This window comes from Tarenaya hassleriana, unplaced genomic scaffold (genome assembly GCF_000463585.1).
Source record: "Tarenaya hassleriana unplaced genomic scaffold, ASM46358v1 Cleome25, whole genome shotgun sequence".
Classification (NCBI taxonomy): Eukaryota; Viridiplantae; Streptophyta; class Magnoliopsida; order Brassicales; family Cleomaceae; genus Tarenaya; species Tarenaya hassleriana.
The window spans coordinates 1,870,522-1,891,565 of NW_010965775.1; the positions used below are offsets into that span (position 1 = coordinate 1,870,522).

A 21,044-nucleotide genomic window follows, 5' to 3' on the forward strand; every position below is an offset into this window, starting at 1 on the left:
GGCGCCCACGGCGGAGGGATACAGTACTCCACCGCCAGCGACCACAGGATATCCCGCCGGAAAAACGGTGGAAGCGGCGGTGGAAGGGATGGTGTATTGCCAAGCCTGCGACAAGTTCGGTTCTTGGTCACTGGAAGGGGCAGAACCCATCAACGGAGCCAAGATAAGTGTCATCTGCAAGAACCATTACCAGAAGGTGAGCTTCTACAAGGTTTTTCAGACAGATTCCAATGGCCATTTCTACGCAGAGCTAAAGGGATTTAAGACGAGCCCTCATTTCTTGGACCATCCTCTTCATTCTTGCCGTGTAAAGCTCGTGTCTTCGCCCCGCGAGGATTGCAACCTGTTCTCCAACATTAACAATGCTCTCGATGGGTCTCCTCTTCGGTATGAGGACAAGAGAGTGAAGTGGACAACCTACGAGGCTGTGGTTTATGCCTCTGGGCCTTTGGCTTTCCGTCCTGCCCACTGCCCCATGGCTTCTCCTTCCACTTATCCTTGATCTGCACACTGTAATTTCCTTTCTCTTCTTTTGGTTTTGTCTTTGTCGGTTGTTTTGTTTCAAAGAGATGGGCTTTGTAAGAGAGCTTGACTGTTGTGATGGGAAGGATTCTTGTGCATCCTTTTGTACAAAGTTTGAGGGGGAAAAAACAAAAAAGAAGTAGGAAGAAGCCAAATCTTGAATGTTTTTTTAATAAAACTTTGCCAAGTAGGGGGAGTCCCCACCCCGGTGGTTAATGGCAAACCCCTTTACCAAGAGTTTATGGGTTCGAAATCCAGGAATGGAAACTCCCCTTAAACCGGCCAGCTTTACGAGGCTGGTTTATCTGTTCTGCGTGGTTTGCCGGATATTGCGCAGGATCGGAGGTTTACTGTTTGCGATACCGATTGTCCGGTCTGAGGGCTGTGAGGCGGTCGAGGTCCGGCCAGAAGGGTCATATGGCGGGTTCCCACCGTTATAAAAAAAAACTTGGCCAAGTACAAGGCTTTAGACTTTGTATTATGGGTTTAGATCTAATCTGATGGCACAATCTTGTAACACAGTTGGATCAGTTTAGAGTTTCAGATCACTGAATTGGCAACTGTCCTTCCCCAACTTAAGAGGGTTAGGTCTGAATAGTTGGCTGATCATGTTCTTGAAGGATGTTAGAAACTGGACATTCCCTGTCTTGGAGAGATGATGAAGATCACAGCACAGATGGTAAGGTTAAAACACTCGGTATGTAATTTATAAGTCAATAACAACAAAGACACTCCCACAGTTAAAACAACAGGAAACATGTTTGCAAGGATAATCCTGATATAATCTCAACGTAGCAAACAATACAACAGAAGGAAAGTGAATGGAATACCTTGTTCCTAGAAGTCCATTGGCATTGTGAACAGTTTGTTGATCTCATCCACAGCTTCCTTAGTGCACATCGTTGGCTCAAACAAATCACGCTCGCTCGGTTTATTGGTTGGCATCTGAGTTGGGTTGCTCTCTTGATATTCAAGCTCATCCTCATCATCCTCAAGTATTAGAAATCCTCCGGAAGGATCAGGTTTCTTTTCTGCTGGTTTTTCCAGCCTCTTGGACCGCTTGGGCCTGACAAAATCTATCGGCTTTCCGAACATGTTGTTTATGTCTTCCATGGCTTCTTTCAAGTTGATTGTCGGATCTACAAGGCCGTGGTGACATACGTTCTCGACCATTGGCTCTTCGGAAATGGTTGAGCCCACAAATCTATGGACAACTGTGTCTTCCCTGAACCTAGTCTTAGGAGGGCTGTCTATGTCTGCTTCTTCCGAGCTTTCAGATGAATGGTCCTTAGGACGTAGAAAAATGAAACCCTTTTCATCTGAAACGCCGACCTCATCATTTCCATCTGCACTTTCATCACAGTTGTCGTCATCGATGAATATCTCAAAGGGCTCTTGATTTGCCTGAGATGCCTGACAACTACCAACCTTTGCTTTTTCTCGTGACCTTGTTCCGTTTTCAAGATTCTCGTCCACAAACACTTCAAAACCATTGTTGAAGCTTTGATTTTCCTTGTGTTGGTTTCTCTGTGATCTTCTGTGAACTGGAGCAGTTTCTATAGGCTCTTTGAACATGTTGTTAATCGCATTCATAGCTTCCTTCATGTTTATCGTTGGATCCACCAAACCATGATGGCACACATCTTCTGCTTCAGACTTTCCTACAATGGCTGTATCAACAAACTTCACAACAACCGTATCGTCATTTCCAGCCAACCTAGGCTCAGAGATTTGCCTCGTAAACATCGGTTGCTTTGTGGACATATTGCGAGAGTCATTCTGCGAAACCTTGGCGAAGTCAGATTCCTCAGATGGCTTTGTAGTCTGTAAACTCTCTTTGTTTCGTTTGGTTCCATCAGATTCGAGAGGGAGGCTCTTTTCAGACAGAGGTCTTTTGGTGGTTTTTAATTCCTGGCGCTGCAACATGGACACCATTTCCAATCATCTGCAGAACTCAGGAAAGATGACATAAGCAGAACAAGCAAACTCACAGAACATATTACCTGAATGTTCTTCTTCTCGTGCTTCTCCATGCGACTAAGGAATTGCTCGTATGATTTCTGTAGCTCATCCATTGGCTCAGCAAGGCTGGTGAAAGAAAATGCACAGCCCGAATATCATGAATGAAGTCTTAAACCACATCCAATTCACAGAACTAGCAGTTCAAATTGAGCGTAAATTTTATGGCACATCATGTATGATACTGAAAATAATCATAACAAAAGCGAATCCAGTTTTGCTGGCATCAGAAAATCAGCATATTGAGCTAAGATAGAAATATATCGGGTCGATGTCGGTTGCCAATGCTTCGTCAACATCTTTCCGAATGGATTAAACATGTAGCATCAAGAACACTTACTAGAATAGAGATGAGTACACTTACGTTTGCATTCCAAGACGATACATTTTCTCGGCATCATCGAATCTCTTCATTTTCTCATAGTAGAGTGCATATGCTTGGTAGAACAATGGCCTCTTGGTGCCTATACAGTTTGCTTCCATGGTTCTTAACAGAGCTTTTGGATCTTCTACAAAGTCCATCTACCCAGCAAAACTTTATCATCAGCTATATCAAGACCCAATTTTTTTCACTGATTTACATCTTCTACAAAAACGTTGCAGAGACGAGAGAAAGTCTTTAACAAACATCACACAGAAACCCAAGACACTTGCACTTTCGCTTACTGATTCAGAACAAAATCATTGTTTTGCAATTTGGGAAATCTCCGATTTTTAAGTTTCAAGCAGTAGAACTTGCGAATTACATAAGCTTACCAAGCAATGATCTCTATCATCCTCGAAATTGATCACTAACTTGAAACAATATAAAGCTCCAATAGCAAGATTTGGAAACCCAGGACACAAATCCAACTGCTCATTTGTTGACATGAGCAAAAAATATCAAAGCACAAAGTAGGGGTCGATGGGATTGGATTACCAGCTGCAACCAAACACGGATATACCGTGAATCGTTCCTATATCTCTTGTCGGATTCAAACGACTGTGCACATTTCTGCAGAAACCGCGGTAGCTTCTCGTTCAAAATCTGAGGCGACAAGTTCTCCTTCATCTTCTTAACCCCTCTGTTTAAGATTGATCATCAACATATATAAACATATCAACCTGAGCGTAAACACATATACACAGATGTATGTGCACTTGATTGATTACAGGAATGGTGACACTGCGAGAGAAAGACACAAGCGAATACCGGATCCATGGAAGAAGAGGGTCCTTTCCGGAGTACGATTTGATGTCGGAGATTAGCGATGACAAAAACTTGTCGCAGCCATTGTCGTTCTTCGCCATTTTTTTTTTTTTGCGTTAAAACCTCGAATGCGACGCTGAAGAAGAGAGCGAATGGCTTTGAATTTGAAAAGATTCCTGGATGAAACGACGTCGTTATGGTGACCACGAAACGATGCCGTTTATATGACTCTAAAACGACGCCGTTATGTATTTCTATCTGGAACAGCCGTCAAATGTTGGTTTCTTCGTCGATTCGCCGAAAACCCCCCATTTTCGTAATCTCTCACTTTGCTTCTTCTTCTCTCTCATGGCGGATCCGATGGATAAACTCGACGAGAATCCACCGACCCAAGAACCCGACCCGAAAGAGGTGGAAGAAGAGGAGGACGAAGAAGAAGAGGAACTGAACGGCGACGAAGAAGATGAAGAAGAGGTGGGAGAAGACGATGACGAGTCCACGCTTCCGAGACCTGGGACGCGAGAGGGCCGATCAAGTGAGGAGAGGATCAAGGCGCAGTCACTGTTTCGCCGCATGCGAGCCGCTCCGGTGCCAGTGCGAGTCCACGACGTGGTCGTCCGTGGGAACGGCAAGACCAAGGACCACGTGATCGAGGCGGAGGTTGAGGTCGTGAGGCACGCAACGACATTGCAGGAGCTTCTAGAGGCCTCTAGGGTTGCCAACTTCAATCTTCAGGCACTCGAGATTTTCGATTCGGTCAACATTACGCTCGATTCTGGTCCTCCTGAACTCCCTGGTACAACCAATGTCGTGATCGATGTTGTGGAAAGCAAAAACCCTCTCTCGGGGCAAATCGGTGCATACACTAAAGCAGAGGTATTGCTACAATGGCGACAGTTCATTTTGTGTTTAGCTTTCAATGCATTAGGTGAAACTAATGGTAACCCGAGTATGGATATGTGGTCTTGAAGAGTATCTTTTGGGTTCTGATGCATTTTGCTGGAAAATGATGTGAAATATTTCGATGAAAAAACATGAATTTCTTTTGCGTGGCTCATGGGTTTACGTTTCAGATTCGTTTAGTCGATCTTACGTGAAAACTTTAGGGTTTGGATTATAATTCTAGTGTTTCTTGTAGGCTAGATCCGCAAGTGTTGAAGCATCATTGAAGTACAAGAACGTATTCGGGTACGGCGATATATGGGATGGGTCTTTAGTTTATGGCTGTGACAATTCCGCTGAGGTTAGCTTCGGGCTGTTCTTGCCGAGGTTCAAAGGATACTCAACTCCATTTACTTCCCGTCTTTACCTTTTGACCCAAGATTGGTTGAAGTTTTCGTCTTATAAAGAACGATCTCTCGGCCTTTCTCTCGGGCTCCTCTCGAGCAAATATCATGACTTGGTCTACACAGTTGCATGGCGTAACTTAATAGACCCATCCCAGATGGCGTCGAAATCAGTACGGAGGCAGCTAGGGCATAATTTGCTTTCTACTTTGAAGTATACCTTCAAATATGACCAGAGAAACTCGTTCCTAAGGCCAACGAGAGGATATGCTTTCGTCTTTTCATCTCAGATTGGTGGTCTTGCTCCGGATAGTCGTACCCTTCGGTTCTTGCGCCAGGTTCATTACATTTCATTGTGGTTCCCAACGCTTAAAAAGCATATATTTTCGGTTGTTGAAACTTGAAAGTTGCATGGTGGATATTAGGTTCCACACTGAAAATTTTGTGTTTATGGCATGTACATCTTTCATATATATGGAGAGATTGCTAGGAATAGGTCTCCGGTATTTGCTGTTAGACATTCCTGTGTTCATTCGTTTTTACTCTGAAAGGTTTAAGCTTTTCTTCAAGTCTTTTGATCACGCATTGACCCTTTTTAATCCAACACTGCATCAGGAAATCGATCTTCGGTATGCAATTCCCCTCGGGTTTTACCGTGCTGCTCTAAACTTTGGTGTGTCGGGGGGTATCACCTTCCCGTGGGGAAACGGGTACCAGAAAAAGCCTTCGTCCCTGCCAGAGAGGTACTTCTTGGGTGGGAATTCATCCCCTGTCTGTTCTTTGGGAGGACCATCTTCATTATGGGGATTCAGAACTAGGGGATTGGGTCCTAACGAGCCGAGAAGGGAACTACGAGATGAAAGAGACGGTGACTCGTCTGAACGGGATTTCGTAGGGGGAGATCTTGCGGTTACTGCATTTGCAGATTTCTCTTTCGATTTCCCGTTGAGGTGGTTCAGAGACAGGGGAATCCACGGGCATGTTTTTGCGTGTGCCGGGAATCTGGCAATGTTGTCAGGGAATGAGTTCAGGAACTTAACTGCTCCAAAGTTTCTGGAGACATGTAGAACCTCAGTAGGTGTCGGAATTGTCCTGCCCACTAACCTCTTCCGTATGGAGGTTAGTCTCTTGCCAATTTGTCATCAAATTCTAATATTTGTATCGACTGGAGATTGATTTTTCGATGTGCTCTCGGGGTTATGTATCTGTTTTTTTTGTTTTGGCAGCTTAACTACTGCCGCATACTGCGGAAACAAGAACACGATCGGGCAAAATCCGGGTTCGTCCTGAACTTCTCTGCTCCGTCCTGAGAGATATTCAACTCAGATTTCCTTTCTCTGTTAGCCTCTCTTGATTTCTCAATCAACCCATTGTGATTGGATTTGGTTGGTTCTCATCCAAAAAGTTTGATGATTTTTCAGAGTCACTCTTGGAATTCATTCTTTCCGTTGAAACTGTTGTCATATTTTAGAAAGAGTGATTTTGTTCTGTGGGGGAAAATAAACTTACAAGGGCTTCAAGAGGGCAAAAAAGTTTTTTTTTTTTTTAATATTGTGTTTTTTATTACATTTCTTGCGTTATTTGGTGCTTTCTCGTACTTGGTTTCATTTTCATGAAGTCTGTCACTTGATGAAACCCCAACAACTGTACGAGACAGGTCATATATAACACATCTTGGGAACAGTCATGAATCACATATTACATTCATAATTTCACAGAAGCTAATCTTTGCATTGTCATATAACAACAAGAGGGGTTCCTTTGGGAGAAAAAAATATCCTGCATAAATACAGCAAATGTACTTCCTACAACACTAGGAATTAGGGTTTTGGGTTAATGATCATCATCATCCCTGAGAGGAGTTGTCTTGGATATCCTACGAATTAGGGTTTCTCCAATTTCGGTAACTTTAGATCCACGCATGGCATGTAGCCAGAGCTCCTTCTTGCGTTGTGTTCTTGCAGTGTACAGCAGTTCCTTCCCACCGATATCCAATCCTACAACTTCTTACCTGCATTAACAGAAAGACACTTGCTAAGATTTCAGTAGTAAAATTTATACTTTTCGATCGAATTTCTCGAGGGTTCTTCAGAGATACGTTGAGTCTCAAACTGTTGTACTAATTGCGTCTTTTGAAGATGCAAGCTTTTGTCGATTCTGTATTCGCTGATATAAATCTGCTAAAGCCATTGTAGACTCCATCCATGTTACTCGTAAGCCACGCAAAATCATGCATTGTCGTGTTCAGACAATGGTTACCCCAAATCTTGGAGCTTTACCTAATACCAGAGAGCAGGAGCTTGAACTGATAACTAGTCTTGAAAGTTACCATGGTTTTTGCAAAGAGATCTATCAATCTACCAGAGAGAGAATGGCATTCCCAAAGAATTTTCACGAGAACTTGATTGAAAGCAGATTGAAAGATGGAAGATCCGACAGAGAAGATCATGGGGATTTACCTGAACCAGTTTCATGTTTCCGGTGCTTCGATTTCTCCAGCTCCAATTGCATCTCCATCAACATGTTCATTCTTTGTAACTCTACCTCCTTTGCAATCTCCATTCTCTGCTTTTCCAATTCTATCGCCATCTGCTGCTTCTCTCCTTCTATCCTCTCGTACACTTCCCCGAATTTCAGAATCGCCCTCGCTAGTTCCCTACACGCCGATCCTTCCCTCAGATCTACTTCCTCGACCCGGCGATGTTTCCTCGCTACAAACCCCCAGTCACCTGCCTCGTCATCGTCTTCATCATCATCGTCGTCGTCGTCGTCGTCATCAAGAGAACTGTCCGTCGATTTCGATCCGGTCGGTTTCAGCCTCGAAATCAACGGCGCCGATTTCACAGCGCCGCTGGCGCCGGCGGTGGAGGATTTCTTCAACACCGGACCGATCAACGTATCGAGGCGGGGGAAGAACCGCCACGTCGACGGCGAGGACTTGGCCTTCTCCGCCTTGTACTTCTTCTTCAGCGTGTCGATCCGGTTCTTACACTGAATATCGGTCTTCGGCTTCCCATTCCCATGGCCGGAATTGACGGCGTCGGCGACCTCCTTCCAATCGCTCTGCCGGAGATTCCCGCGGTTGAGCTTCACGTATCGGTCCCCCCAAGCCTCGATCAGCGTCGCCGTCGCGTCCTCGCTCCACCAGTCCTCTCTTCCCGCCGACGGACGTTGGGACCCGCCGCTCTGCTGCTGCGACGGAGGCGGGGGAGGAGGAGGAGGAGGAGGAGGAGGAGTCGTTTCCATCGGAGAGAAGGGAGAGGAGGGGGAGAGATGCTAACGTGCGCACCGGAGGGGGAAGGGGTGTAGGATAAGGAGAGAGAATTTGGCTCTGGTGAGAAGGAGAAAACGGGAAGGGGATAAGTGGCCTGACATTGGTGACCGGCGGTGACGTCAGCGACCGTATGTGTTAACGACGATAAGGTTACCTTCTCCTTCTCCGTCTCCGTCTCCGGATCCTTTTTCAACCCGGAACTATTAACGGCCCCGTTAGTCAACGTTATCTTTCTATCGGAAATGTGGACATATCAATTTTGTCGAACCGGTTTAAACCCGGTTTGATGGCGGTTCGAGCACTGGGCCGCTCTGGTCTAGTCGCTTTCATGGTTATGCGATTTCAGGGTAAATCATAAATTTCATTATCGAGTTTGGAATTAAAGAGCCAATTCCAAACCTAACTACATGGGTAGGTACGCATATGTTTTCTTCATTGATTATAGCTTGGCCAACGTACTTTAACCAAACCAGAGTAATTAACAAGTTTACTGAGTATTTTTAAGGAATATTAAGATATAATTGTTTTTTTCTTCAAATAAATTATTCATGGAGACTTGGAAAATGAAGGAAGGGCCAAATCTCTGCTAATTTAGAAACCGACCATATATTATGTTAGGTTCTAGAATGTGTATCAGGCTGAATACTGTAGCTATTAGAATTTCAAATATGATCTCATATTCTTAGATTGGACAATGGGATTTTAAATACCGTAAAAAGTAAAAACATTTAACATATATAATTACCCACCCACCCACCCACACACACACACACACACATATATATTTCAAATACTTGTAGATAATAGGGCTATTAAAACCAAATACATATCAAATATTCCATTTTCATGAATAATACTATTAAAAATATTCGAATATTCAATTTTTTTTTCTGATTGTAGATAACACTTGTACTTGTTTAGGTAATGTGTGTATCTAAATAGAAAACTAATTAATGGTTTTTTTTTAATTTCTACTTCATATAATAGTTTTATACACGAAGTTACTTGGTACAAACGTGTGAACAATCCATAACCTTTTTTCCGATATAAAGACCTTTCCTTCGGTATTTGTAAGTTTGTAACAATAATCAAATTGTTTCCACATTGAAATGTTGAAATGGTAATTTTATTTCATTTTTACCAAAAAAGACAGAAAATCAATTTCTTTTAGGCCTTCTATTTCGTTTATTTGGGCTTTTATTGGGCTCTTTAAAAAAAAGCCCATAATAACGTGTGGATCGACCCAAAATATTCCCGGACCCTGATCCCTTCTAGGGTTTTGCCACCGTATATAGTTCCATAATTTCACAGAAGAGGAGATTTTCATAATTCGCGGCGGTCACTTTTCTGAAACCTGCACTCACCGGTTAGGGTTCCGGAACTGAAAGCTGCTTCTGCTATTTCACCATGAGAGCTAAGGCGAGTTCTCTGTTGTACTTCTCTTGGCAGTTTCTATTGATCTGAACCCTGCTGGTTTCTTTGTCTGACAAAATCTACGTTTGTATTTTCGTTTTTTTTTTGTCCTGTGCTCTTTGTGTTGGGGTTTCCAGTGGAAGAAGAAGCGTATGAGAAGGTTGAAGAGAAAGAGAAGAAAGATGAGACAGAGATCTAAGTAGTTCTGAAGATGTGTCCTTTTTTTTTTCGGAGCTTCAAGTTTTCTAGTTTGAGTTTCGTCTGAATCTTGAACCTATCGTCGTACTGTTTTGAAAGACCGAATCAGAATTTATGTTTGTGCTTCAATTATTCCGTCGATTTCGTGGAAAAATCCATATGGGTTTTGATCATAATCGGTCTTTTTCCGATTGTTTCATCAACTGCTCGTGGTTTTTTTATCCTCTCGTTCGTTCCTCAATTATGCTAATATGGTGATTATTATACCCTCTTGATTGATGAAAGCATAGGATAAAGTTGAGTACTTTTAGCGATTTTGATAACTGATAAATGATCCGAAATCTTTGGATCGGCAGAAAATTTCGAGGGCTCGTATTTGTCATAAGCCTCATCGAAGATTGTTTTAGTACATTGGTTGGAACTCATATGGCTAAGTTGTCCTTAGCCTCTGATACGAGGCCATCAATATAGCTCTTAACTTCCTGAGCTATCATCTGCTGCAAGATTTGCATCATGCATTTTCTCTCTTCCTCTGCTTTTGGTTGCATTGCGTTTGCTTCTGCGGGTTTTCCTGCCACAGAATCTCCATTGTTGGATGAATCGAGACGCTGTCTCTTGTTCTGTGTCGCCCCGAAAGGGTTAAACCCTTTGGCTGGATCGAGATGCGGCCTGCGTTGGAGGGCAGAGTTCCACCGGTTTTTGACAGCGTTGTCGGTTCGTCCGGGGAGGAGACGGGCAATGGTCGCCCACTTGTTGCCGTGAATGGCGTGGGCTTGAACGATGAGGTTATCTTCTTCGAGGGTGTAGGGCCGGTGGTGAACCTCGGGTCTGAGCTGGTTGCACCACCTTAGCCTGCAGGACTTGCCGGTTCGACCGGGGATGAGTGAGCTGATGAGGGACCAGTTGCGAGGGCCGTATTGATGGACGAGTTTCACCAGTTGGGCGTCTTGTTCTGGTCTCCATGGCCCTTTTACCCCTGCTTTCTTCCTCTCTTCCCCTTCTCGTTTCTTCCTCATTCTCATTTTCCCCTCTCCCTGTGTTGTTTCTCCTTTGAGGTTGTTTTTAAATTGGGAATAGTTGGGGATGGAACAACAGCAATAAGAGTAACCACTCTTGTCTTTTTTTTCGGGTAACTGCAATAGTTGTGGTATTTATGATGCGTACGGTATGTTGTTTTCTTTGTTCATAACGTGTAACTGCTTTGGTTTCTCCCTCCGTTCTGAATTCACTCCCGTCTCATGAACATCAAAAATATCGGCATTTACATTTACAAATAAGCAAAATGTAATTAAAAAAAAAATGGCTCACCAACACAAAGAATATTATTACAAAAGAGTTTTGTTATCCACGGAAACTTTTTAATTAATTCATGAGGAAACAAAAAAAAAACAAGGGTGAACCCGATAAGAACACCAAGGGAATTCTTACGTATTGATATCAAAACCCAGCACGAGATAATGGTTTGATTATTGAGAGTATCCTTCTATCCCCCAAAACCCAGACATTTACCAAAAGCCAAAACATGAAAATCCCCTTTCTGATATCTGTAGCTTGTATACTTCTTAACCCTAATCCAAATCGATGAACTGGCATAAAAACCCACATCCCCATGCTAAAAGCATGATACTAATATAAGTGAAAATAAAATGGAAAACCCCTAACAATAATTCTGAAAACGATGCTCTGCTCGCCTGCGGTCATCAAAGCCTCCTCATCAGAGAAATTCGAAAAAGTTGGCGGAACCGCAGAGATCAAGCAGAATTCCGAACAGCACGAAACTAGAAAAGGAACCGATCAATCAACAGTACGAGGCCACGACCCAAATAAATTAATCAGAAACCGGACCAGTCCAAGTTCGAAACACAATTACTGCACAGAATTAAGCTCGATGTTGACAAGAAAACAGAGTCAGGAGGACGGACCTCCTTCATGGTGATGGGAGCGTTGGCGGCCGCCACGTTGACCTCAGATCGACGGCGCGTGAATCACCGAAGCAGAGGAGCCGGATCCACGGCCGGGAGAGAGGAGCACGGTGAGGAAACACTGACCAAGCTCTGGAAATCGCCGGCGAGATCTGAGGCAGAGCAAAGAGGTGGAGGAAGACACAGAAAGAGAGTATAAAAGGGAAAAAGTGAGAAATCTAACGAAAAGGATAGGACGTGTTCCGAGTGCCTGAGCTGTACCAACCGTTGGTGCGAATCGCCGGGTCCGTTTACTTTCTCGGGTCGGGTTTCGGGTCAGACCCGTTTTCTCATCTCCCAACGGATACTCACCAATGGAACACGGTACAAATATTTTGAATTTAATCAAAATACTGATGGTGCGTTTATCCTAAGCTACGCGGAAAAATGTGACTTTTAACGTTCTTATTTTTTGAATTTTTATTCGGAGCCTAAGAAAATTTATTTATTTTTTTAAAATGAAGATAAATAAATAAAGAAAAATGGAAAAGAATGAAGAATACTAGGGTTTTAAGCCCCGGAGTCATCGGGTGGAAAGAGCGGGAGCAAATCAACTCCACGCTCTAACGCAAAGCTCTGGTCTCCCCTGAAAACCAGAAATGCCTCCCGGAGTTCGTGAGCTCACCGTGCTCGGAGAGTTCAAACCTTTTGGCCTCATCGTCGAAGTCACCGACGGGGAACTTCCCAACGAGAAATTCTCCGACGTCTATCAATATTTCCTCTTCGACCCGGAAGTCGCCGGCGAACGAGATGAAGCCGACGGTGAAGAAGCGGAGTTTACGATGCCGAGAGAACACGAACTTTTCATCCGCGGCAATCGGTAAGATGGGTATACTATCTGACAATTAACTCAAAATGATCGGAATGTGAATAAAGTTCATACATTTTGTTGATTTCGTAAGGGTGATGCGATTTTCCTGTGCTTTCTCGGTGATAAATCCGAGTAATTATGATTCTTTCTAGTAGAAATTTTCTTTCTTTGTGTTTGTATGATTCTTTATAGACGCTGTATCCGTAGTGTTTTGCTTAACTGGAAGCTGAATTCGGACTAATATAGACTAGCGAGCAAAATTGCCGGTCTCATCTGATCATGGCATCGAAATTTCAATTTCATTTTAGGATAATTTGGTCAAGCGTTTCTCGTGTGCTCAAGAGATTTACCTTGCCTTCAGCAGTCATCAAGGTAAGTGCTTTCCATGGTATTTCTGTCTTTCTGCCTCTGCCTTCTTTTTTGTCGTTTGGAACTTGCAAAGGTTCTCAAATCTGCTCTTACTTTGTATATTTGGATGCCTTTGATCCCTTTTTGTTAACGTTAATTGGTAAAAAGGTATTCACTCACTCACACGCATATACAATTGCCTATCTCGGCATTGAAATGCAGTGCTGTATGTTCGGACGAAATTGTGCAAAAACTCTTAAGAACTTCCATAAGATCTGTTTGTTGGATAAGAACTAGTTCTAACTATAATCTTTTATGCTGTAGGCATGCTGGAGTCACCTGGGCGATGGGTCAGAAACTTTTCTTTGTGTTTTACAGATTGGTTGTTTAACTATTTACAACATATCAGGTGAGTGTGGCTTGGTGCACTTGAACTAGAATTTTCCTCCGAGATTACTTTTTAAGCACTTGAACTAGAGTTCTATTAATTCTAAATTATGTAGCAATTAGTGATAATTTATGCACTCAGATGAACTACTATATTGTGCAGCCTTTTCTGACTTGATTCGTTTTCTGAATGGGCTGGTCAATCAGTGAAAAACTAAGTGTTCTTTTGTTTTATTTTCTTCTTCCAATTCCTTCTCAGGTTCTCGGAAATTTTTATGTATCTGCTTTTCCTTGTTCAGTAGGATATGCATTCTGAATGCTCTAAATGTCTTCTGTGATGCATAAAAAGCTGAGGAAAGTGTTTTTCATACTCTTGATATTTGTGGGTGACAGGTGAGGTTGTATCGCTTCCACTTCCGCGCACTGTCACATCAATATGGCCTCTACCATTTGGTCTCCTTCTTCAGCAAGTCTGTGAAGTAAATCCATCTCTTAATGTTCAATTTTCATCATCGAGCCCTGTTCTTGGTTCTCGTGAGATGCTACGGCAAAGAAAGGATATTGGGAAAAGTTCACCTCAAATCTTCCATTCCCCAGTCACGTATGATCTTATTAGCAAAGGAGACATGTCATATACATCTTCCCACCTAATTCTAAGAGATCCATTAGAAGAACCTGGGGTAGGTTAGCTGATGCTTATAGATATTTCTTCCTATTTCCTAGTTCCTCTTTGCGTTTTGCTAATCTGAACCAAGCCTTTCAGTTGACCTATCAAGAAGAGAGGGGAAAACTGAACATAATGAAGGACTATGATGAGCGAACAATTTGGACAAGTGGTCATCTTCCTCTTATTGCATCATATAACAAAGGTTTCTCATGTTATTCTTCATGTAGCCTTAGCTTGCCACATGTTCTTATTTCTTTCCACCTAGTTACATTCTCTATTGGCTTGTTGGTTTTCAGGCAAGATGCAACATTCTGTGTGGGCAGTGGAACTTATAAATTCTAGCCCAGAAGGTTGTGGCTCTTCTTCAGGTTATGTTGTTCCGGATGGTGTTCTTCCTAAACGGGTATCTTTCCGGAGAATATGGCAAGCAAAAGGAGCTAAGAAAGCTGCATCTAAGGTGGCAGCTTATCCAATGCTTTAATAATATGTTTATGCCTTGAATGTCCAATGAATTTGCTGTCTGTGCTGACATGGGATGTATAATTTTGAGTTAGATTTGTTAAATTATTTATGGACTAGTACAACTTTGCTATTTCATGCGATTCTGAATGTTTTTTTTATATGAGCCTTATTCAGTAAGCTCTGAATGGGTTTAGTCATTTTTTGTTCTAACATGTTATGAATTCTGTGGCTATTTTCTGTTGCGTAATAACTCATTCATAGGCTGTTTAATATTACTTCTGAATGCTGAGTTTGTTCTGCTGGGCCACACCTTATGTCAAGCTCAATAAACGATTGTCTATTTTTTTAAGCTACTGCCCTTGTAATAAACTTCTTTCTGGGTTTCCCATGTTATTGTAGATAGCCTTCTTATTATTTGCATTCTTTGATTAGTCTAAGTCACTATCTCTGAGAAGATTTCTGGTTACACTTCCCATTTTATTGTAGATAGTGTTTCTCCTTTCCTGTTATTTATATTTTTAGTTGATTTGTCATATACATTTTCCTTTATTTCTATGCTGCTCCCTGAGTAGCTTTTTGAAATATTTTAGGTTTGGTTACTAAATGCGTTTGTTCTTTCTTTACTGGTACTTATGTATCTTATATAGTGCCTCAAAAATATTTCAGGTCTTTTTGGCTTCTGATGGTGATGCAGTCCCAGTAATTTGTTTTCTTATTCTAGAACAAAAGAAGCTTTTGTCAGTGGGACTCCAAACTGTTGAAATAAATAATGAATTTCTTTTCGATGTTAAGCCTGATGTAACCTGGACTATCCCGGCAGTTGCTGCAGCACCTATTGTAGTGACACATCCACGGTAAATATGTATCTTTTTTTTTCTCTATCAGTGTAAATGCCTTGCTATTTCAGTTTGTTTGTAATGAATTAAACAATGTCTTTCACCATTTTTCGGCAGAGTGAAATTGGGATTGCTTCCACATTCGGATATCATCGTCTTATCTCCAGAAAATGATCTTCTTCTTTATGTAAGTTGGTACTTGTTATTGATCATACCCCTTTTTTTCTTTTAATGTTGAAACCGTCTTTGCTATTAAATCTGTTTGACCGATTATATTTTATTTGTAGTCAGGAAAGCAATGTCTCTGCAAATATGTATTGCCTTCTTGTTTGTGGGAAAGCCTTGTGTCTCATAATTGGGAGTCTGCAGAAATATCTTCAGTTTCACAGGACTTGAAGATAACAGGACTATCTGATGCTGTTGGAGGATGTGTCAACGTGTCAGTAAATCATTCACAAGTATGTCACACAGATACCAATTCTTTTCAAAATGAAAACTGTCAGAATCTGCTAACTAAGCTAGCCTTAACTGTCTCCTTATTCACTCAAATTATGATACTGTTGTAGCTGGACTCCGCTCCGAAGCTAGCCTTCCTTGGTTATTAAAATTATTCCCTGCCTCCGGTACTTGTATATTTTGGTCTTTGTGTTGTGATTGTCCTTAGTAGCACTTGACCATTTATCTTTTACTTTTATAGATCTTCCGGTGTGCCTTAACAGGGGGTCCTTCATCTTCACTTGCAAATGATTGCATTGCAGCAATATCTGAGGGGTTACGATCCGATCTCTACAATTATTTTCTCTCTCTTCTCTGGGGAGATAGTTATTCTGATCCCTCATCACAGCGAGATTCCAGTATTCATTTTGAATGGGATGCATTAAGTAATATTTTTCTGGGAATCTGCCAAAAGTCTAGGCCCATACATCAAGATCAATCTAGAGCATCTCCAAGCTCTTCCTGGGAGTTTCTTCTCAGCAGCAAATTTCATAAGACCTATTCTAGACTTCACAGTGGTATGATATGTTCGAGAGATCCCTTGGATCTGGAAGGAATTGTTCCCTTAGGTTCAGAGATAGGTGGTGGGGAAACATTGGGCAAGCCATTTGAATTATTGATGGAAAGTTTATATCATCTTCATGCGGTTTATGAGAGTTTAAAAATGGATAATCTACGGAAGCAGTAAGTAAATCTATCACACGAAATTACATTTTGTGCATGTCCCCTGTTTTTCCTATAGTTGTTTGTCTTGCTATCTTATGACTTGGAATTAGAAAAAGAAGATCAGGGAACTATTAAACAAGCTTTGGTTTTTTTCTCTTATCACTCTTTTCTTTTAATCAAATTTTCCTTGTTGCGTTGAAGTGATACTGTTGCAGCTATCTGATTTTGGTGACTTAAAATGAAGCATGATTGGAAACTAATAGTGCCTAAAAATTAGAAATAAGTATTTTGATAATTGATATATCAGGAGTCTGTTCCTTGATATGTTTTTCCTACGCATTCATGTTAACCAACTCAACCTTTATGTTTGATCTTGCGATTTTTTATTGTTGTGGTACTTTCATGTTCAGCATTTTGGCTAAACTCCTTTATTATTACTCAGACGTTTGATTGTTGAGTGAATTGGATGATGAGTTTATATTACTATTCATTTAAGTTCCTCTTCTAAGTTCCTTTTCTCAATGCAGGGATTTGCATAATTTGGCTGTTCTATTATGCAGTATTGCTAAGTTTTTGGATGAAAAGTGCTACTTGGATCATTATTTACGTGATTTTCCTGGTCTTTCCAAAGTTATTGGGTCGTGCACTACCACTTCCTCTGACAGAAAACCTCCTAGTTTATTCAGATGGCTTGAGAAGTGCTTAAGGCATGGATGTTTCTCTACGAACCTCGATGACCTCCCGAATTTGGTTTGTAAAAATGGAAGCTCAATTGTGAACCGGGCAAGGAAGATTGTCTCGTTTTATAGTGTTTTATTTGGTGATAAGCCAGTAGGAAAGACGCTTTCATCAGGTCTCCCTTGTCATATAGCTCCTGGATCATACTCCAGCAGTGAGGAACTCACTGTTCTAGCAATGGCTGGAGAAAGATTTGGGCTTCAACAGCTCGATACTCTACCTTCTGGTGTCTCTCTCCCTCTAAGACATGTAAGTTAGGCTAGAATGTCTCGTCTCAATTGTATTTCCTCTTTTCTTTAGTTTGTTGCGCTTGTTACTAGTTTTCGTTGGTTATTCGCCTGTCCCTTGGAGTTCATTTTGCATAATTTTTGGTCTGTTTCTCTTTTAGGCTTTGGATAGTTGCAGGGAGTCTCCTCCGATCGACTGGCCGGCAACTGCTTATGTTCTTCTTGGTCGGGAAGATTTGGCCTTATCATTCTTCACAAGATTGAGCACATCTAAGGAATTTGGGATGCAGACAAATATGAACATAATCTCAATGTCCACACCTTACATGCTGCATTTGCACCCCGTAATTGTTCCATCCTCTTTATCTGACTCAACTAGCTTTGAAAGCACTAAGATAGAGGATACAGATTCAATGGATGGTTCTTTGATAGATGGAATGGAGCATATCTTTAACTCCTGCACGCAGTTAAGATATGGTCGTGATCTACGACTGAATGAGGTATTGATACTTCTATTTGGCAGGTAAATTTGTAATTGTGTTGGTCAAAGTCCATGTGAAAATTCATGCTGGATGGAAACATTTATTACAGACCGTTTTGCTCCTCAACTGTCTACACTTCCCTTGTTCTAAAAGCTTGCAGATGATATTTAAATTTTAAAGCGCTCATTGCTATTTTTGGCAAGTACATCTTGACACCCAAGTTGTTGCCTTAATCAGACACCAGATACAGAAAAGAAAACTATTAGATGTCCTATGAATGTTGTTTCCTGATAATAACTAGATAGGTGCCTCGTAGCATTATAACTGACTGCTAGTGATTGCAAAATTTGTCATATTATGGTTAGATTTTGTGGTATTTAGAACACTGCCCCTCTACTAAATTATTTTAACAACCATCTATGCCTCTCTATCTTCAGTAACTTTTGTAGAGTATAGCCTTCTGGAATAACTTATGAAGTCCATATTTTTTTTGATAACTTGCTTTTACTGTCTTTTGTCCTTTATCCCCCCCCCCCTCATGCAAGGTTCGACGGCTTCTATGTTCTTCCCGACCTGTCGTTATTCAAACATCTGCCAACCCTAGTGTTTCTGATCAAGAGCAGCAACAGGTATGATGTGTTAAAGTAGAATTACATATACTAGATAATAATGCTTTTTTTTCAAAATAGTATGCTAAACTTAGATATATTAAGCCTGCACTGGGAGTCCTTGACATGGGAGATGCTAAGGGTTTCAATTTTTCTTTATCTTAACTAACTGCTCTAGGAGCCTTATGATCTTCAACTCTCTCTCTCTCTCTCGTCATTTTGCTGTACTTTCTTAACTTTATGGTGGTGTAGGACCAACTTTGGTGCATAGCACAAAGGACTGCTGCGCTTCCGATCGGCCGTGGTGCATTCACTCTTTCAACGATACATACTCTTTTGACCGAGGTCATTTTCTGTCTAGATATAAAAAAAATTAAAATAGTTAGTCTTATCTAATGACTAATCGAAGATCGCTTTTCTCTTAACTTTTTGCAGGCCTTTACTGTACCGAAGCTTGTTTTAGCTGGTCGATTACCTGCCCAACAGAATGCTATTGTATGTAATTGTAGTTGTACTGTAGTAGAGTTATTTCCCTCCATTTGCAATTCCTTATGCATTTGGCAAGGTCATTTATGCTATATTTCTCATGAAGTTATCTTTGCAAAGTGCTTTCATTTGTATAGTGACATTGAATATTTTAGATACAATTTAGGGGCTAGTTCAGTAAAACAATCGAGTAAATAGGAGATTGACGCATACGGTAAATAGGAAACAGAGATAGAAAACGACTTTATTGTGCATTGTTTCTCTCTCTGAAATGTAACTTGTGATTGATTACCATTTTTAGCCTCTCTTTGCTTTTCACTCATTTGAAAGATTGACTTAGTTTTCCAGATGCTTACTTTCTCCTTTTTCTTTTTAAGCTTCTTAATTGTAAGGTTGCAATGTTTTCTATGTAGGTTAATCTGGATCCGAACATAAGGAGTATCCAGGAACTTAAGACCTGGCCAGAATTTCACAATGCTGTTGCAGCTGGGCTACGACTAGCACCGCTTCAGGTCTGTCTCAAGTGTGGTCAGGAAATCTCAACATGCCCTTATTATTGGAGGCACTGAAATGCCAAAAGAGAAAACACCTAACCGTGATAATTCACGTCACAAATATATGCTTATCATGCAGTAAAGTTTTTCTGTGACCAACCCATATCTCTACAGATAACACAGATTTCCGTAAGCTGACTTCTGTTAGTTTTTGAACGTTTTCAGGGAAAAGTCTCCAGAACATGGATAATATACAACAAACCCGGAGAGCCAAACGCTGTTCATTCTGGACTTCTCTTTGCATTGGGATTACAGGGATATTTGCATGTCTTAAACCTTAGCGATATTTACCAATATTTTACTCAGGTTATTTCTGCTCACTCTCATTTTCCTCTGAGTTGAGTTGTTTGTTTCTGTTCCTCTAGTTGCCGTTAGTGAAGGAGTTCTGATCGAGGTCTGGTGATCTGAATGCCAAGTTATCTCTCTCTTGGATATGAGCTTGTATTTCCCATGTCTCTCGCCTAGTGGGCCAGACATAAATTTGCAGCATTTGATCGTTGTGTAACGGGGAGATTAATTTGCCAAGTAATTTATCTGATTAGTACTCACGTGGATGTACAAGCTAGCACCCACTGGCTTGTGAGGGTGATTTGGGTCTAGTATGGGATGAGTGCTTCTCAGTTGTTATCAAAGCTAACTCCTTGCTGAATACTCATGTTGTTTCGGGGGTTACTGGAGAAGCAGAGACCTAGGAATAAGCAACCTGCACAAGCCAAAGTTGGCTACCTATGTGCTATTTGGGATGTGCTCTCATGAGGACATTGGTTTAGGAAGTGTAGTTTGTTGTGTACTTATTGATTGTGTGATTTTGATTTGTCAACCAAGAATCAAATGCACATTTTTCTTGCTTTCTCCCTCAAGCAAAATTCCTTCTCTTTTCCTTCAATCATTGCTTGTTTTCATTGTATGCCTTTTAGGATCATGAGAGCACTACAGTAGGTCTGATGCTTGGTCTGGCGGCTTCATACAGGGGAACAATGCAACCTGATATAGGAAAGGTAAATATTATGATGTAATCATTGCTTGCATTGGATTCTGTTTGTCTGGTGTTTATACTTCTTCAGTTCATTGCTGGAAACTATAGTTTTACTGTTCTATGTCTAATCCTTTTGTACATGTGTTTATTATTCTTTGCATAACAGGCTCTCTTTTTCCATCTTCCTGCTCGATACCAGGCTTCATATGCCGAGTTTGAGATACCAACCCTTCTGCAGGTATAGATTGTTATATCTTATTTTGTCAGTTGAAGTGATTATCGTCCTACGTAAGAGTTCCATATGAATTTAGCTTAGACATGTGTGTGTATATATAGATATATGCTAAAACTGGAAACTGTGTTTTGCTTAGCTATCAAGAGTTTCCATCAGTGCTGCGTGAAGTTGGAAAAAGATTTTTGCGTTTCTATGCGGAAGAGC

General features: G+C 41.3%; 6 protein-coding genes across 8 annotated transcripts in view; 3 read left to right on the top strand and 3 right to left on the bottom strand.

Annotated features, from left to right (window-relative positions):
* LOC104816535 (non-classical arabinogalactan protein 30-like) overlaps nt 1-845 on the top strand; it is a 1,639-nt gene extending 794 nt beyond the window's left edge. Inside the window, exon 2 of the mRNA XM_019202845.1 lies at nt 25-845. Coding sequence (XP_019058390.1) covers nt 25-502 — 478 coding nt within the window. The 3' untranslated portion in view covers nt 503-845. The remainder of the gene's footprint in view (nt 1-24) is intronic.
* A 357-nt stretch (nt 846-1,202) lies between these two features.
* On the bottom strand, nt 1,203-3,859 carry LOC104816536 (probable inactive serine/threonine-protein kinase bub1). Its single transcript, XM_010545410.1, has 5 exons — nt 3,734-3,859; nt 3,461-3,605; nt 2,906-3,063; nt 2,526-2,610; nt 1,203-2,439 (listed from the first exon to the last, which is right to left on the bottom strand). The coding sequence occupies exons 1-5, from the start codon at nt 3,829-3,831 to the stop codon at nt 1,360-1,362; spliced, it is 1,566 nt and encodes a 521-aa protein (XP_010543712.1). The 5' UTR covers nt 3,832-3,859; the 3' UTR covers nt 1,203-1,359.
* Nucleotides 3,860-4,018: 159 nt separating this feature from the next.
* Nucleotides 4,019-6,565, top strand: LOC104816537. The gene is made up of 4 exons (XM_010545411.1): nt 4,019-4,606; nt 4,869-5,354; nt 5,632-6,135; nt 6,243-6,565. Exons 1-4 carry the CDS (start codon nt 4,079-4,081, stop codon nt 6,324-6,326), a joined length of 1,602 nt encoding a protein of 533 aa, XP_010543713.1. The 5' UTR covers nt 4,019-4,078; the 3' UTR covers nt 6,327-6,565.
* A 114-nt stretch (nt 6,566-6,679) lies between these two features.
* LOC104816538 (trihelix transcription factor ASIL2) lies at nt 6,680-8,635 on the bottom strand. Of its 2 annotated transcripts, none has more exons than XM_010545412.2 (2): nt 7,476-8,627; nt 6,680-7,027 (listed from the first exon to the last, which is right to left on the bottom strand). In XM_010545412.2, exons 1-2 carry the CDS (start codon nt 8,260-8,262, stop codon nt 7,014-7,016), a joined length of 801 nt encoding a protein of 266 aa, XP_010543714.1. In that variant the 5' UTR covers nt 8,263-8,627; the 3' UTR covers nt 6,680-7,013. The 2 variants fall into 2 exon arrangements, with proteins under 2 accessions (XP_010543714.1, XP_019058416.1); XM_019202871.1 differs by lacking the exon at nt 6,680-7,027 and adding an exon at nt 7,034-7,295 and having other exon boundaries at nt 7,476-8,635.
* Nucleotides 8,636-9,922: 1,287 nt separating this feature from the next.
* On the bottom strand, nt 9,923-11,149 carry LOC104816540 (transcription factor MYB44-like). Its single transcript, XM_010545413.2, has one exon. The coding sequence runs from the start codon at nt 10,921-10,923 to the stop codon at nt 10,324-10,326; it is 600 nt and encodes a 199-aa protein (XP_010543715.1). The 5' UTR covers nt 10,924-11,149; the 3' UTR covers nt 9,923-10,323.
* A 1,201-nt stretch (nt 11,150-12,350) lies between these two features.
* Nucleotides 12,351-21,044, top strand: part of LOC104816541 (anaphase-promoting complex subunit 1) — a 15,137-nt gene continuing 6,443 nt past the window's right edge. The window contains exons 1-19 of one of the 2 annotated variants that reach the window (XM_010545415.1): nt 12,351-12,682; nt 12,982-13,045; nt 13,346-13,430; nt 13,802-14,088; nt 14,172-14,277; nt 14,372-14,532; nt 15,204-15,391; nt 15,491-15,560; nt 15,661-15,831; nt 16,071-16,552; nt 17,062-17,521; nt 17,661-17,999; nt 18,527-18,610; nt 18,842-18,934; nt 19,025-19,084; nt 19,489-19,587; nt 19,795-19,935; nt 20,547-20,627; nt 20,772-20,843. In XM_010545415.1, coding sequence (XP_010543717.1) covers nt 12,462-12,682; nt 12,982-13,045; nt 13,346-13,430; nt 13,802-14,088; nt 14,172-14,277; nt 14,372-14,532; nt 15,204-15,391; nt 15,491-15,560; nt 15,661-15,831; nt 16,071-16,552; nt 17,062-17,521; nt 17,661-17,999; nt 18,527-18,610; nt 18,842-18,934; nt 19,025-19,084; nt 19,489-19,587; nt 19,795-19,935; nt 20,547-20,627; nt 20,772-20,843 — 3,264 coding nt within the window. In that variant the 5' untranslated portion in view covers nt 12,351-12,461. The remainder of the gene's footprint in view (nt 12,683-12,981; nt 13,046-13,345; nt 13,431-13,801; nt 14,089-14,171; nt 14,278-14,371; nt 14,533-15,203; nt 15,392-15,490; nt 15,561-15,660; nt 15,832-16,070; nt 16,553-17,061; nt 17,522-17,660; nt 18,000-18,526; nt 18,611-18,841; nt 18,935-19,024; nt 19,085-19,488; nt 19,588-19,794; nt 19,936-20,546; nt 20,628-20,771; nt 20,844-21,044) is intronic. The other variant, XM_010545414.1, reaches the window with a different exon arrangement.

Excerpts from the sequence above, each read along its gene's own strand:
- LOC104816536 (XM_010545410.1), bottom strand. The coding sequence starts at position 3,831 with ATGGCGAAGAACGACAATGGCTGCGACAAGTTTTTGTCATCGCTAATC. Across the intron at positions 2,611-2,905 it reads TATCGTCTTGGAATGCAAAC|CCTTGCTGAGCCAATGGATG; the intron begins GTAAGTGTACTC and ends TTCTTTCACCAG. Across the intron at positions 2,440-2,525 it reads ACGAGAAGAAGAACATTCAG|CGCCAGGAATTAAAAACCAC; the intron begins GTAATATGTTCT and ends TCCATGTTGCAG.
- LOC104816540 (XM_010545413.2), bottom strand. The coding sequence starts at position 10,923 with ATGAGAATGAGGAAGAAACGAGAAGGGGAAGAGAGGAAGAAAGCAGGG.
- LOC104816538 (XM_019202871.1), bottom strand. The coding sequence starts at position 8,262 with ATGGAAACGACTCCTCCTCCTCCTCCTCCTCCTCCTCCCCCGCCTCCG. Across the intron at positions 7,296-7,475 it reads GAAACATGAAACTGGTTCAG|GTAAAGCTCCAAGATTTGGG; the intron begins GTAAATCCCCAT and ends CTCTGGTATTAG.
- LOC104816537 (XM_010545411.1), top strand. The coding sequence starts at position 4,079 with ATGGCGGATCCGATGGATAAACTCGACGAGAATCCACCGACCCAAGAA. Across the intron at positions 4,607-4,868 it reads GTGCATACACTAAAGCAGAG|GCTAGATCCGCAAGTGTTGA; the intron begins GTATTGCTACAA and ends TGTTTCTTGTAG. Across the intron at positions 5,355-5,631 it reads CCCTTCGGTTCTTGCGCCAG|GAAATCGATCTTCGGTATGC; the intron begins GTTCATTACATT and ends ACACTGCATCAG.